Genomic DNA, 15946 nt, shown 5'->3' on the forward strand with positions numbered 1-15946 from the left:
CTGGGCGCCCGTCCCAAGTGCGGACTTTCTGCAATACGTGTACATAGTTATTGCTTAATAATGGGTTATGTTATGTTGGCATCCATTGTTGATGCCCTGTTGTTGTTCATACTGTTGACTGGATAAGTGTATCACAAGTTATACGGTGTGATTGGTGTGGCTGGTATGAGTCTTACCCGAGATTCCAAAATCATTTCCTTATAATGTCTGCTCTTCTGGGCAGTTTCCTTAACTGAGGTCTGGAGGAGGGGCATAGAGGGAGGAGCCAGTGCACACCAGATAGTACTAAATCTTTCTTTAGAGTGCCCAGTCTCCTGCGGAGCCCGCTATTCCCCATGGTCCTTACGGAGTCCCCAGCATCCACTACGGACTACGAGAAATAGATTTACCGGTAAGTAAAATCTTATTTTTCGACTTCGACATAATGCATCAGCCAATCACCTTCTAAATGTCATTTTTTAAATCCGTAATGATTTGCTGGTGCATTATCACCTTGCACTTATCACTGCTTTATTACTTCTTTATCACTTCTCCAGGTTAATACATCTGCCCCAATGTTCCTTACAGAGGAGCTGATTCTGAGTTGCAAGTGAAGCAAATAATAGCAAGTAACTTTCCACCATGGTAAAACCATGCTGCATTCCAGGTGGGGCAGATTTATAATGTGGAGAGAGATTTAGTTTTGGAAGCGGTGTGTCCACATACAAATCTAAATAGCAGTGTAATAATAAAGCTGACTGGAAAGTGTGGGCTACATGCAAAAACAGCCAGTATTTACCCTGTAAGTACTGTACTTGCCTTTTTTGCTTTGCTCCATTTGAATTTGACCCAAGATACCTTTTACTCAAACACAATTGTCAACATAAACTTACCTTAAATTGAATGGGGTAGTAATGAGAAGAAATAATTGTAATGTAATTTGGCTTAGCTAATATGAGCAATATTTATTTTCCCAGAAAAAATCCAGAATTGTTGCACATTCCTGTCCTCAAATCATTTCTGCAAACATTCTGACCTCCCCGGTAAGTATCCTGCATATGCAATCCATGCTGAGTAACACCATAATCATTCATTCTTCTAATCTTTTAGTATCTTATAAAAATAATATTGGATAACTGCTCAGGTAACGTAGAAGGTTAATAAGCATTATGTAACATAGAGAAACAAAAGAAATAGGGAACCTTGCTCATGAGAGTTAGCATTCTGAAGGATAAAGAGTAATAACAATTTACAAATAAATGCGCAGCATGCATTCTCCCCAAATCCTCAGCCAGACGCAGCACTAGACAGCGGCTACCTGGCACGTGCCATTTAGAAGCAGTGGCCTTTGTGAGCTGTCACTTCCTGGAAGTTTTGATTTCAAAATTTGAAGCGGCACTAATATTAAGTGCAAAACATGTCAGGCTGTGCACTTAATGTTAGTGTTGCATTACATTTTAAATTCAAACTCGCTGAGATATACTTGCTGATTTTTGTAATGCATGTTACTTAACAAGATTGTAATCTCCATAAGAAAATTTTTCACTGGGACTGATTTTGCATCATCATCATCATCATCATCATCATCATCATCATCATCATCTGTCCTTATGGATAATCTGCAGACAATTCCTGTGTCTGATATGTGAGATGTTCAAATTCTGTTGATACAATGAAAGGAGATAGGTACACTTATGTGAATGAAGGCAGTAGTAGTTTGGATTATTATTATTATTATTATTATTACATTTTATTTATAGGGCGCCACAAGTGTTTCGCAGCGCCGTACAAAGGACAGTACAGGGAGACAAAACTTAGCATAACAGTAAATAAATAACAAAAATGGAGTGCAGGTAACAAAGAGCAACACAATTCTCAAAACATAATACAGCTTAGATGTAAGTGGCGAAGGAGTAATCATTGTACTACTTGGGGCTGGCGGCCATAGATAGAGATGAGCCTTTACCAGCAGGAGAAAAAGCAGGTAAAGATGGTCGCTGAGTGAAATGTGTCAAGAAGAGGGCTTAGACAAGAGGAAAGAGGGCCCTGCTCTGAAGAGCTAACAATCTAGTGGGGAGAGGCAACAGACAGATGACATGAGGTGCAAGCAAGCAGGTAGAAGCCTGATGGTGGTATGCAAGCAAAGCAGAGATGTCCAAGGCATGGGACAGGGGGATGGAGGAGCAGCCTAAGGACTAGGGTATGCATTGGAGGGGTACGCTTTGATAAATAGGTGGGTTTTCAATGCCCGTTTGAAGCTTTGCAAGGTCGGGGAGAGTCTAATGGAGCGGGGGAGCGCATTCCACTGAAGGGGTGCAGCACGGGCAAAATCCTGAACTCGTGCATGGGAAGCAGTGACCAAGGCAGAGGAGAGGCGACGGTCATCAGCCGACCGTAGTGGGCGGGAGGGAGTATGAAGGGAGAGGAGGTTGGAGATGTAGGGAGCAGTGGAATTAGAGATGGCCTTGTATGTGAGGGTGAGGAGTTTGAAGAGGATTCTGTAGGGGAATGGGAGCCAGTGTAGATTTTGTTGAAGGGGAGTGGCAGAAGTGGAGAGGCGGGAGAGGAAGATGAGCCTAGCTGCAGAGTTGAGGACAGATTGTAGGGGAGCGATGTGGAAGCAAGTGAGGAGCACATTGCAGTAGTCGAGTCGTGAGATGACCAGTGAGTGGATAATAAGTTTAGTTGCACTCTGGGAGAGAAATGGCCTGATGCGAGCAATGTTGCGTAGCTGGAACTGACAAGATTGCACCAGAGCTTGGATGTAGGGTGCAAAGGAGAGGGAGGAGTCAAAAGTGACGCCCAGGCAGCGGAGTTGGGGAACGGGGGAGATGATAGTGTTGTCAACAGTGATAGAGATATTTGTAGGGGGTGTTGCTCTGGCTGGGGGAAAGATAATAAGTTCAGTTTTATCCATGTTGAGCTTCAGAGAGCGCTCAGATCTCCTAGAGTCAAATTGATTTGATGAAACTTGATGTCATTTGGGAGAGAGAGAATTGTCTTACGTGGTACACAAAGAAATTATTTATTGTGTAGCTTATACATATCTGAAAATCTGCTAAATAAAATGGATAGGTATCAAAAATGGTGCATGTAAATGTATGTATTCTGTAATTCAGGGAACCTGTGACTGGAGAAAATGCTTCCTTTTCAATAAGGGTGAAAGCAATGTTCATTGAAGTAATGTACTGTATGACAGAATGTCTTAAATGTGTTTTTTCTGATGCTGTGTAAATTTTGTATAATATATTGTGATTGATATTATTTTTAAAATGAAATTAAGTATAACAAGTATACAGTTAAGAACAAGTGCATATTGTTATTTATTACAAGTATCCTGTGATATACATCCAGTCTTTACTGTGCATTGATATATCTATATACCTAATTAGCTTTACTTGAGTAGTGTGTTTACTAAAGTATTGCTAGTCCAGTGCAGTTTTATGGTTATTTGTGATAATTTCTGCATTGTACAAGTGACTGTGTGTGTGCCAATAGCTGCTGTGTGATTTCCATTCCGTGTATCTCACTTATACTGCTATCCCTATATTCTGTACCCTGAGGGGGGCTAAGTGTATCAGGCTTTTCATATAATATAGTGTTTATACAGGATATTCTCTTTTGGTATTTTCTCTGTGTATTACAGTCCCTGTATACCTCTTAAATCCTCCGTGTGTGCTCTGCCTGTAGACACACTATCTGGGGGGATTTTTGTTAGGTACTTTGTCTGCTTATATTGTACTGTGCCACCCCAAGGTAAAGCTTTCATATAATATCAGCTCATCAGGGTGAGGGCTCTGTGGCTGACCCTGCGTCCGGCAGTGCTCATTCCATGGATGTCTCTGAGGAAAATATTGCAGCTGAGGGTTCAGGTGCTTGGGGCTTTGTACTCCTCAGTCAGTCTACTACAACGGGGGCAACTACTGACCCACCGTGGGCTACATTTTCTTATTACTGACTACGCTGGTAACTAGACTTGCACTCACTATGGGACCTCTCGTGTCATTACAGCCACATATTGTCCCTGCTGTTAATCCGCCATGGGCAGATACTCTGTCCTCTCAGTTACAGCAATTGAATCAGTCTTTGGCCAAGCAAAATCCTAACCCTCACCTGCCTAAGACCAAGGTGTCCTCTAAGCAGGCCATTATGTCCTTATAGTCCACTCATGTTACTGATACTTCATCTGATGAAGATGGCGCATATATACGGAACCCTCAGACACTGATGCAGATGCTTCTGATGGGGAATCCCTGACCCAAGTGCATGTTCCTGATCTCTTAGAGGCTATTAGGCTGACTCTTAAAATTGATGATGACGAAGAACCACCGGCTCCCTCTAAGAAACCAGATAAGTTTAAGCGTTAGAAGAATACTAAGTTAGTTTTACCACATTCTGACCATTTAGTTGACATACGTCAGGAATCCTGGGAATATCCAGGAAAGAAATTCTCTCTGTCTAAGAAGGTGCTAGCTCATTATCCCCTCGCTGCAGAGTTGAGCAAAAAGTGGGAAACAACGCCTCCGGTGGACTCACAGATCGCACGTCTGGTGGTATCGTCTGCTCTGCCTGTCACTACCGTCACCTCTCTGAAGGAACCAACGGATAAGCGTGCGGAGGGTTGCTTGAAGTCCATTTACATTCTGGCTGGAGCTGTGCATAGGCCTACTGTTGTGGCCTCTTGGGCTGCTAAAGCTATAGAGGCCTGGGTTCAGGAAGTTGAAGCGGAACTACCGTCTTTTTATCCTGATAATGCTAAACAGTGTCTTTCTTACATTGTTACAGCCTCTCATTATATTCAGGAGGCGGCTTCTGATGCAGGTGTCTTAGCAGCCAAAACGTCTATTATGTCTATTCTGGCTCGCCGGATCCTCTGGTTGCGTTCCTGGTCTGTAGATCTGGACTTGAAAAGACCTTGGAGGTTATCCCTTTTAAGGGAAACATTCTTTTTGGGGAAGATCTCAACAAGATTGTCGCTGACTTAGCGTCTGCTAAGACTGCATGTCTGCCTAGTACTACTCCTTCAGCTCCGAAGGCTAAGGGTACTTCCTTTCGTTCCTTTCTACCTTCAGGAAAAGCAAAGGGTCAGGCGTACCTGAAACAGGCTCGCACTTCCAAATCCACTAATCTCAAACCTAAACGTGCCTGGGCTGCCTGCTGCCAAAACAGACAAGCCTGCTGCATGACGGAGCAGGCCTCCCCCTGGGTGATCCCAGGGTGGGAGGCCGACTTCTACGGTTTGCTCCGGTATGGTCACAGACCACTTCGGACGCCTGGGTAAGGGAAGCAGTCACTCACGGATACACCATCTCTTTCAAGATACATCCCCCTCGCCAGTTTTGCTCAACAAACGTACCTTCGGATCCGGTAAAAGCAAAAACTCTTCATCTGGTGATACAATCCCTCCTGGACACAGGAGTGGTAATGCCGGTGCCTCTGGCTCAGAGAGGCAGGTGGTACTATTCAACGCTGTTCCTAGTTCCAAAACTGAATGGATCTTCTCGGCCCATTCTCAACCTCAAGTCTTTGACCAAATTGTGAAAGTCTCCAAATTCCTTATGGAAACTCTTCGCTCTATTGTTCTGGCCTTGGAGCCCAAGGACTATATGGTATCCCTGGACATACAGGATGCTTACCTGCATATACCTATTGCAGTGTCACATTAACAATACCTGCGGTTTGCTATTGGCAACCTACATTTTCCATTCCAGGCCTTGTCTTTTGGTCTGACCTCGGCTCCTCGAGTTTTCCCCAAGGTCATGGCGGTCATGATGGCCCTACTCCGCCGTCAAGGTATCGGGATCCTGCCGTATCTCGACAACTTGTTGATCCTGGCAAACTCTCCAGAGGTTCTCCTTTGTCATCTGGAACTGACGGTCCACTTCCTGCAAGCCCACGGGTGGCTCATTAACTGGAAGAAGTCTTCCCTGGTTCCTGCTCAGCATGATACACCTGGGAGCACTATTGGACACCCACAAACAGCGGTCGTTTTTGTCTCCGGAGAAGGTCTTGAAGCTTCAGGACAAGATAAGATGCTTCCTTTCCCGCCCATGTGTGTCAATACACTCAGCGATGCAAGTTCTAGACCTCATGGTGTCGGCTTTCGACATAGTGGAGTACGCTCAATTTCATTCCCGCCCTCTGCAGAGGTTAATTCTCTCCAAATGGGACGACCTGCCTCACCGGATCAGGTTTCATATGATATCCAAGACTCCGGAGGTCCGTCTGTCACTGACTTGGTGGCTGCAGGACCAACAACTGAGCAGGGGTCGTCCATTCTGGATCTCCAACTGGGTCCTTCTGACGACGGATGCCAGTCTGCGGGGTTGGGACACGGTGTTGGAGCAACACTCTCTTCAGGGTCGGTGGACCAGGGAGGAATCCCTCCTCCCGATAAACATTCTGGAATTGCGGGCAGTGTACAATGCGTTGACACTAGCCCTGCCTCTAGTACAGAACAGGCCTGTTCAGGTACAGTCAGACAACGCCACCACTGTGGCGTACATAAATCATCAAGGCGGCAACCCGAAGCTGCAAAGCCCTGATGGAAGTGTCAAAGATTCTTTGTTGGGCGGAACGCAATCTGCCAGCCATATCGTCAGTGTTCATTCCAGGGGTCCTAAACTGGGAAGCGGACTTCCTCAGTCGTCAGGACATGCACGCCGGAGAGTGGGAGCCTTTTTCCGGAGGTCTTTCAACTCCTCGTGGACAAGTGGGGTCTACCAGATGTAGACCTGATGGCGTCTCAACACAATTATAATGTTCCGGTCTTCGGAGCAAGGACAAGGGATCCTCCAGGAGCGTTCGTGGACGCACTGGCAATTCCATGGAACTTTCGGCTGCCGTACATGTTCCCTCCGGTGTCACTTCTGCCCAGGGTGATAAGGAAGTTCAAGCAAGAAGGAGAAATACTACATCTAATCGCTCCGGCGTGGCCCAGACGGCATTGGTTCTGAGACCTGCAGGATCTATCGATGGAGCGTCCTCTTCTGCTTCTGCAGCGCCCAGATCTCAGGGACCTTGTGTCTACCAGGATTTGGCCCGGCTGGCTTTGACGGCGTGGCTCTTGAAGCTTCCGTACTGAGTGCCAAAGGTTTTTCTGAGGTGGTCATTCAAACTATGTTGAAGGGCCGTAATTTGGCTTCTGCTTGGATTTATCATAGGGTCTGGAATTCTTACTTTGCCTGGGGTGCAACTCACAATTATGATGCATGCAAGTTCAGTACTGACAAACTTTTGGCTTTCCTTCAACAGGGCCTGGACTTAGGCCTTCGTCTGGCCTCCCTCAAGGTTCATATTTCTGCCTTGTCGGTGTGGTTTCAGCGAAAAATTGCATCTTTGCCTGATGATCATACTTTCACTCAGGGTCTTTTATGGATTCAACCTCCTTATGTCCCACCTGTGGCTCCCTGGGATTTGTCGGTTGTTCTGGACGCCTTACAAGAGTCTCTGTTTGAACCTCTTGAGTCTGTGGACCTTAAGTGGCTTACTCTTAAGGTCTTGTTTCTGCTGGCTATTGCCTCTGCTAGACGGGTTTCAGACTTGGGTGCCTTGTCCTGTCAGTCACCCTTTCTGATTTTTCACCGTGACCGTGTGGTTCTTAGAACCCGCCCTGGTTATCTGCCTAAGGTGGTGTCATCTTTCCACCTTAACCAAGAGATTGTGGTTCCGGCTTTTACCTATCCAGGTTTATCCTCCAAAGAGCGTTCTTTGGATGTGGTACAGGCTCTCCTTATTTATGTGAAAAGGACAGCTTCTCTTCGGAGATCTGATTCCCTCTTTGTCCTTTTTGGTTTTCACAAACGTGGCTGGCCTGCTAACAAGCAGACCTTTGCCAGATGGATTAGAATGGTGATTTCACATGCTTATGTACAGGCTGGCCTTCCAGCTCCTGCTACCATTAAAGCCCATTCTACTCAGTCTGTTGGACCTTCTTGGGCAGCCCGCCGTGGTGCGACCCTTGAACAATTGTGCAAGACGGCTACATGGTCCTCAGTAAACACTTTCATAAGGTTCTATGCCTTCGATACTTCCGCCTCCCAGGATGCCCCCTTTGGACGCCAGGTTCTTGTGCCCGCTACAGTGCGTCCTTTCCCATGAGGAACTGCTTTAGGACATCCCCGATGTTATCCCTGTGGAACCCCAGTGTACCCCGCTGCAGAAAAGGCGATTTTTGGTAAGAACTTACCTTTGTTAAATCTTTCTGCGCGGTACACTGGGTTCCACAGGGCGCCCACCCTGACGCACTTAGCTTCTTTAGGATTGTATGGCATTAGCCGCTGATACCTTCTCCTGTCGTGAGAATGTAGTATATGTGGTGACTAACGGTTGTCGTCTCTTTTACCTGCTAATGCATTGGACTGATTAACAAAACTGAGCTCCTGTGCACGGAGGCGGGGTTATAGAAGAGGCGGCGCTAAGCATCCTGGGAACAGTCAAAGCTTTTAGCCTGTTGGTGCCTCGGATCAAGATCCTACTCTACACCCCAATGGTATCTCTGTGGAACCCAGTGTGCCTCGCAGAAAGAGATTTAACAAAGGTAAGTTCTTACCATAAATCTCCTTTTGTCTTACGTTCCTAGGGGATACTGGGAATCCATTTAGTACCATGGGGTATAGACTGGTCCACTAGGAGCCATGGGCACTATAGAAGTTTGATTAGGTGTGCTGGCTCCTCCCTCTAAGCCCTTCCTACCAGACTAAGTTTAGAAAATATGCCCGGAGGAGCCGGTCACGTCTCTGGAAGCTCCTGAAGAGTTTTCTGCATTTATTTTCGACGTTTGTTATTTTCAGGTAAGACTGGATGCCACCAGCCTGTCTGCTTCATGGGACTTAAGGGGGAAAACAGAATCAAAAAAGGTGAAGATCAACTGTGCCCACAGATGGCTGCAGTGAGGGCGTACAGGGAGAGGTCAATCTCTCCACCACAACAATATCAAAACAGATACAAAAGTCCGCCTTCTGCTGCGCTATCCACAAGTCCTTAAGTAGAAATGGTGGCGATCTTTCAACAGGAAAAAAGTCTCAAACTTCAAAACCCAAAAGTGAGAGCCACAAACAGTCTGGATAGTTCAAGGTGGATGGTATAGAATATCACAGATGAAGGTGGTTAACAGGTATATATCGTGAGGAGATGCCGGGAAAACTTTTAACAGGTACGCACCGTACTCACATGTACAATGTGCGCAAAGTGTCCATAAAGGTATCTTTTTTTCTCCCGAACTGCAGTGGATTCTAATGTTCCTCTTTCCTTTTTAGTCGCCCCACACTTACATAAAAACAAAATAAAATGCTCCTATAAAGGTATCTTTAAGTAACAAGAAGGTGAGGCGTACCTCAAACTCACGTTCTGTGGGTGTTATGAAGGCACATCAAGGTTTTTATGATAATGTGTCCATTTATTAGCAAGAAATATCATAAAATTTATAAAAAAAAATTCAAACATGGGTCACCATGCATGAACAATGGAGGGAAACATCCCAATACTAAGAGGTAGTTATAGAAAAACACAGACCTGGGGTGCGGTAAATCCGGACTCCCACACTCCTAGGAACTGATCTCCTGGGTATCGGGGTGAGCCTCCTTAACCACGAACGCGTTTCGACTGAGGAGTCTTTGTCAAGGTGCAGCTGGGTGGTGTGTTAAGCAGGAATAAATACCCTGCAGCATGGTGACACCCCTTTTTTGGGGGACGGGCCAGAGAATATAAGTAAAAACCTAATAAGGTTAATTTCACACCTATCTATAACGGGTGCCAACTCCATATAGGGTGTACTAATTTCTGCTACCCCTAATGAAATGATCAGTGTGCTTAAAAACATGATAAAAGGTGATGAAAAGGTTTTATTGCGGTGTGCGTTCCACCGTCGTGGAACGCACGCCATTTCCGCCGGAAGTAGACAGAGAGGGAAGTCTCCTCTACACAATGTTGGGCGGCTGACGTGGCTGTTGCTATAGTAACGCGGTAAATCCATACCGCCAGTGTGGGCCGAGCGCAGTGTGAAGAAGTGATGCGCCGACGTCACATGAGTCCTGCCTCTAGAGGGATAGATAGAGGAGCAGGATATCGGTGCAATGTTCTGGCGTGCATCCCACACAACGTGGAACGTACGCCGTTTCCGCCGGACATACTGTCATGCAGACAAATGGCGTTGCCGTTTCCCCGGCAACGCGTGAGGGTCAGTGCCACCGATTAAATAAAAAGATGTGCACAATCTTGGGTGTGCATTAACACAATATATAACCATATCCGACAGTGGGAAAAAGGTCTAAGTGATAACACAAGTCCAAAGGAACATTCCTATGGATATCCCAGGGAGTGGTGGGAATAATACAGGTGGCCAACAAGTTGCCATGGTAACGCATGACAACCCAAGTACTAAATTACCTCACCCCAGGTCTTTGTGCAAATACATGATGACCATAATATAAAAATAAATCTAAACATGAGTGTAAAACTCATGCTGTATACAAAAACAGGAGACAGCAATGATACATTATTGTGTGTGTCCCCAAAGGGGAGGTAGTAACCACACACCCCCGTGATGCTCTAAATGTACAAAGTGAAAACACTTTAGATGTAATATCATAGCAACAGAATGGAAATATGTAAAGAGAGGGAGAGAAAGAGAGGAAAGGAAAATAGCTCTTTCCTGCAAAATTAAGGCAGTTACTTTTTTAAAAAGATTCATAAGAACCACTTGGTCTCAAAATCTAGGTTAAGTCCCCTGCGAGTCATGGTCCCTAGTTTGAAGATGATTTCCATTTCTTTTCTAGCCAGTCTCTCCTCGGAATTATTTCTTCTCCAATTATTCCTAATGATATGAATACCACAGAATGACACCAGGTCGGATATATCACAATTATGAGTATCCTGGAAATGTGCAGACAGTCCATGTGTGGAAAGTCCTTTCCTAATGTTCCTAACATGTTCACTCGTTCTCTCTTTAAGTTTCCTGGTGGTTCTCCCTACATATTGCTTATTGCATTTGCATTGCATCAAATAGATGACATTCCTGCTGTAGCATGTAATGAAATCATGAATGGGAAATTCTTTCATCGTGTTGGTAGAGATGTACTTCGTAATGGCTGTATTGGTGCCTTTGCAGTTCCTGCATATTGCGCAGGACCCGCACCTAAAGAATCCCTTAGACTTTATATTGTTCTTCTTACATCCATCTTCCAACATGCTGTTGACCAGCCTTTTTTTTATATTGTCAGCCTTTCGATATATAAACACGGGTTTATCTGTCATATATATTCTTGCAGAACGGGGTCCTTTAGAAGCACACCCCAATGTTTCCTTATAATTTGTTCCAAATCTTTATACTGACTGTTATATTTTGTGATAAAGGTGACACCAGTTTTGCTTTCTGGACCCTTTTTCTTATCGTTCCTATGCTGGATCAGTTCATCTCTGTTCCTTTTTCCATAGTCGAGAAATGAGTCGGTAACCCTGTCTTCTTTATAACCCTTTCCAATAAATTGTGTTTTAAGCGAGGTACCTTGTTCTTCATAATCTTCAAGCCTCGAGCAGTTCTTTCTTACTCTATGGAACTGGCTTTTGGGTACTGATGATAACCAATTTTGATGATGGTTGCTATCGTGAGGTATAAAAGAGTTGCAATCAGTAGGTTTGATGAAAGTTTTGGTTTCTATCTTCCCGTTGTCCACAAATATAGTGAGATCTAAAAAATTTACCTTTTCTTTGTCCTTCTCAAATGTCAACTTGATATTCTTCGTATTGATGTTAATTTGGTCACAGAAGTTATCCAATGACACCAAGTCTCCGTTCCAAATGAAAAATATGTCATCAATATACCTAACCCATAGCACCAGGCTTGCCCCCAGCTCATGGCCACTGTACACCGATTGTTCTTCCCAGTGGGCCATGAATAGGTTGGCATAACTGGGGGCAAACCTGGTGCCCATGGCTGTGCCGTGTAATTGTAGGTAAAAAGTTTCCTCGAACCAAAAGAAGTTGTTCTTAAGAATAAATTTGATACTCTCCATAATAAACGACTTGTACTCCATATCTAATTCTCCTCTATCAAGGAAGAATTTGGTCACCTCTAGACCATGTTCATGGTCAATGGCCGTGTACAATGATGTTACATCCGCCGTGACCAGAATATAATTGGGTTCCCACTGTATGGAGTTTATTTTCTCAATTACCGCCGTGGAGTCCCTAAGGTATGATCTGGTCTTTTGTGCTAGTGGTTGTAGAGTGTGATCAATAAACTGTGACAAGTTGGATGTTATAGAGTCGGTTCCTGCAACAATAGGTCTTCCTGGAGGACATTCTGGATTCTTATGCATTTTTGGTAAGGTATATATCACTGGAATGGACGGATGAGTGATTGTCATGTATTTCTTTTCATTTTCGGTAATAATTTTCTTCCGTTCAAATCTTTCCAGTAAATCCATGAGTTTCTTCTTTGTTCCTTCTGAAGGATTACCACTAAGCTTCTTATAGATTGCCGAATCATCAAGTTGTCTCATGATCTCTTTTTTATAATCCTCTACATCCTGAATGACCACGGAGCCTCCTTAGTCCGCTGGTTTTATGACTATGGACAGATTTTCTTCCAAACCCTTTAGAGCTTCTTTTTACTCCCTTGTTCAAATTAGGTTCCCTAATTCTTTTAATCGTTTTGTTTTCTATATCTTCTTTTACCATTTTTTCAAACGTTTCGATAAAGCAACCTTTTTTGTGGGTCAGGAAAAAAAACGATTTGGGTCTGAAAATGGACCGAGTTTCATCTGCTGTTTCCTTTGTGGATGGTTGATCGTGGAAGAACTTCTTTAGAGTCAATTTCCTAATGAATCTCTGAAGATCTACATAAGCTCCAAAACGGTCCATATTACTGGATGGGGCATATTTCAGTCCCTTTTTTAGAACATTAGTTTCGTCCTCTGTCAAAGTGTGTTTACTGAGGTTATAGATCTCTAGTATATTCCAAAACCGGACGGGTATCGATGTTGTTCTTGATAATATTATTTTCTCTTTGTCACACGGGCTTACCCCTGCGTGCCTGCTGGTCTGTGTTGCGGCCTTCGGTGGTCAACGGGCTCCGGCTGGCGCGGCTCCCGGCGGTTCCCTGGGGCAGGGGCGCCGCCATGACACCCGGCATCACGTGGCCTCTTAGTATTGGGATGTTTCCCTCCATTGTTCATGCATGGTGACCCATGTTTGAAATTTTTTTTATAAATTTTATGATATTTCTTGCTACTAAATGGACACATTATCATAAAAACCATTTCTTTTGTGGGTTTTATGGATCTCATGGTTTCAATGAGAACTGCATAAAGAAGAAGCAGGAAGTCATCTTCTAAAGAAACCTTGATGTGCCTTCATAACACCCACAGAACGTGAGTTTGGGGTACGCCTCACCTTGTTACTTAAAGATACCTTTATGGGAGCATTTTATTTTGTTTTTATGTAAGTATGGGGCGACTAAAAAGGAAAGAGGAACATTAGAATCCACTGCAGTTCGGGAGGAAAAAAGATGCCTTTATGGACACTTTGCGCACATTGTACATGTGAGTACGGTGCGTACCTGTTAAAAGTTTTCCCGGCATCTCCTCACGATATATCACTGTCAACCACCTTCATCTGTGATATTCTATACCATCCACCTTGAACTATCCAGACTGTTTGTGGCTCTCTCTTTTGGGTTTTGGAGTTTGAGACTTTTTTCCTGTTGAAAGATCGCCACCATTTCTACTTAAGGACTTGTGGATAGCGCAGCAGAAGGCGGACTTTTGTATCTGTTTTGTTAGGGGGGAAAACGGCCAACCTCTCTCAGGGTTAATGGTACCGTTCCCCGCTGACAGGACGCTAGCTCCTGAGGGAACTATTCGCAAGCCCCACCACGGCGAGTGTACATTCCCCCAGCACAATGCCACCCCTAAGAGAGCCAGAACAATGAAAGTGAGTACTAAGCCATCGTCCCAGTTAGCTGGTCGCCAGCCATTATGGTGGCATGAGGGTACGGAGATGCACAGCTTCTAAAAGGGGCGGACTGCGTTTCCCGACTGTGTACGGACACAGACGCTGAACAGCGGACACAGTATCCAGACTGGCAACAAAGCCATTTAAGTAATCTGTCTCCATTTTATGCATATAGACACATACATCCAGTATAAAGAAGAGCAGGAAGACCGCATGCCTTTGTAGGGGCGGGGCTTCACTATGAGAGGATCCAGCAGCTCACAGGCGCCATTTTCCCTACTACAGCTGACACAAAGGCTGACTGACAGGGACGCGCAGCTTCTCCGGAGAGACTCCAGATTACCTCAGCGGTACCAGCGGGTCATAGCAGGGGGAGCGATTATTAGTGTACTAAGGGGGTAATTCTGAGTTGATTGCAGCAGCAAGTTTGGTAGCAATTGGGCAAAACCAGGGTGGTCATTCCGAGTTGTTTGCTCGTTGCCGTTTTTCGCAACGCAGCGATTAGGTGGAAAATGCGCATGGTACGCAGCGCGCATGCGCTAAGTTATTTAACACAAAACTTACTAGATTTGCTGGTGTTCGTGCGGCGCTTTTCAGTCGCACTGCTGATCGTTGAGTGATTGACAGGAAAGGGGCGTTTGTGGGAGGTAACTGACCGTTTTCCAGTACTGTGCTAAAAAACGCAGGCGTGCCAGGGAAAAACGCAGGAGTGGCTGGAGAAACGGGGGAGTGGCTGGCGGAACGCAGGGCGTGTTTGTGACGTCAAAACAGGAACTAAACTGACTGAGGTGATCGCAATCTAGGTGTAGGTCTGGAGCTACTCAGAAACTACAAGGAATTATTTAGTAGCAGTTCTGCTAATCTTTCGTTCGCTATTCTGCTAAGCTAAGATACACTCCAAGAGGGCGGCGGCCTAGCGTGTGCAATGCTGCTAAAAGCAGCTAGCGAGCGAACAACTCGGAATGAGGGCCCATGTGCACTGCAGGGTGGGCAGATATAACATTTGCAGAGAGAGTTAGATTTGGGTGGGTTATTTTGTTTCTGTGCAGGGTAAATACTGGCTGCTTTATTTTTACACCGCAATTTAGATTTCAGTTTGAATACACCCCACCCAAATCTAACTCTCTCTGCACATGTTATATTACAGTTTTATTGAAAATAAGATAAAAACACAACTCTGGCATCGTACCTCAGGTAAAAGTGTATATTGCACACCAATTCTCATTTGTGGTTTTGGATTTCTTTGGTACCTCCCGGGAACAGGAATCCACCGTCAGAGTCCAAGGCTGGGTAGTGTGTCAGAGGTAAGTGTTCCTCACCGACGCGTTTCGGCTCCCTGGAGCCTTTATCAAGGCTCCAGGTAGTCGAAACGCGTCAGTGAGGAACACTTACCTGAGGTACACTGCCAGAGTTGTGTTTTTATCTTATTTTCAATAAAACTGTAATACGTTGGAGACCAGAGTATTACCAATGAAGTTCCCAATCTGTGTCCAGCCAATCCTGCGTGTTCTCCCCTTACAAAAGGGGGCTGGCTCAGAGGGAGAGTGCCAGTGCTTCATGTTACCTCATTGTGAAAGGTTCTCCAGCTCTGTGCTCTCAGGTTACTTCTGGTTCCCTGGTCCTGGTTGCTCTCATCCATCGGATACCTAAACGTTGCTGCAGTCCTGCTGTCTAAGTCCGTTGCCACTCGTGGAAGCGCTCACGGGGTCCCAGGTCATAGAGGAGCTCCAGGTGCTAACGGCGGTTCCCGCAGACGTCTTCATTTCTTCAAAGTCCAAGTTCTTCAACCTCGTCTTTCAATCACAAACCACAGTCCTCATTTCTTCAAAGTCCAAGTTCTTCAGCCTCGTCTTTCAATCACAAATCACAGTCCTCATTTCTTCAAAGTCCAAGTTCTTCAGCCTCATCTTTCAAATACAAACCACAGTCTTCTTTTCTTCAAAGTCCAAGTTCTTCAGCCTCGTCTTTTAATCATAAAACACAGTCTTCAGTTCTTCTTTACCGGAGTTCTTCA

The 15946-nt window shown here is 45.0% G+C and overlaps 1 protein-coding gene across 8 annotated transcripts in view; it reads left to right on the forward strand.

Moving 5' to 3' along the window:
- The window catches only part of ODR4 (odr-4 GPCR localization factor homolog), a 370494-nt gene that overhangs the window by 223652 nt on the left and 130896 nt on the right, over window positions 1-15946 (forward strand). For all 8 annotated transcript variants that reach the window (XM_063940235.1, XM_063940234.1, XM_063940236.1 and 5 more), the window contains one exon: window positions 957-1022. In XM_063940235.1, the coding sequence (XP_063796305.1) occupies window positions 957-1022 (66 nt within the window). The remainder of the gene's footprint in view (window positions 1-956; window positions 1023-15946) is intronic.

This window comes from Pseudophryne corroboree, chromosome 9 (genome assembly GCF_028390025.1).
Source record: "Pseudophryne corroboree isolate aPseCor3 chromosome 9, aPseCor3.hap2, whole genome shotgun sequence".
NCBI lineage: Eukaryota > Metazoa > Chordata > Amphibia > Anura > Myobatrachidae > Pseudophryne > Pseudophryne corroboree.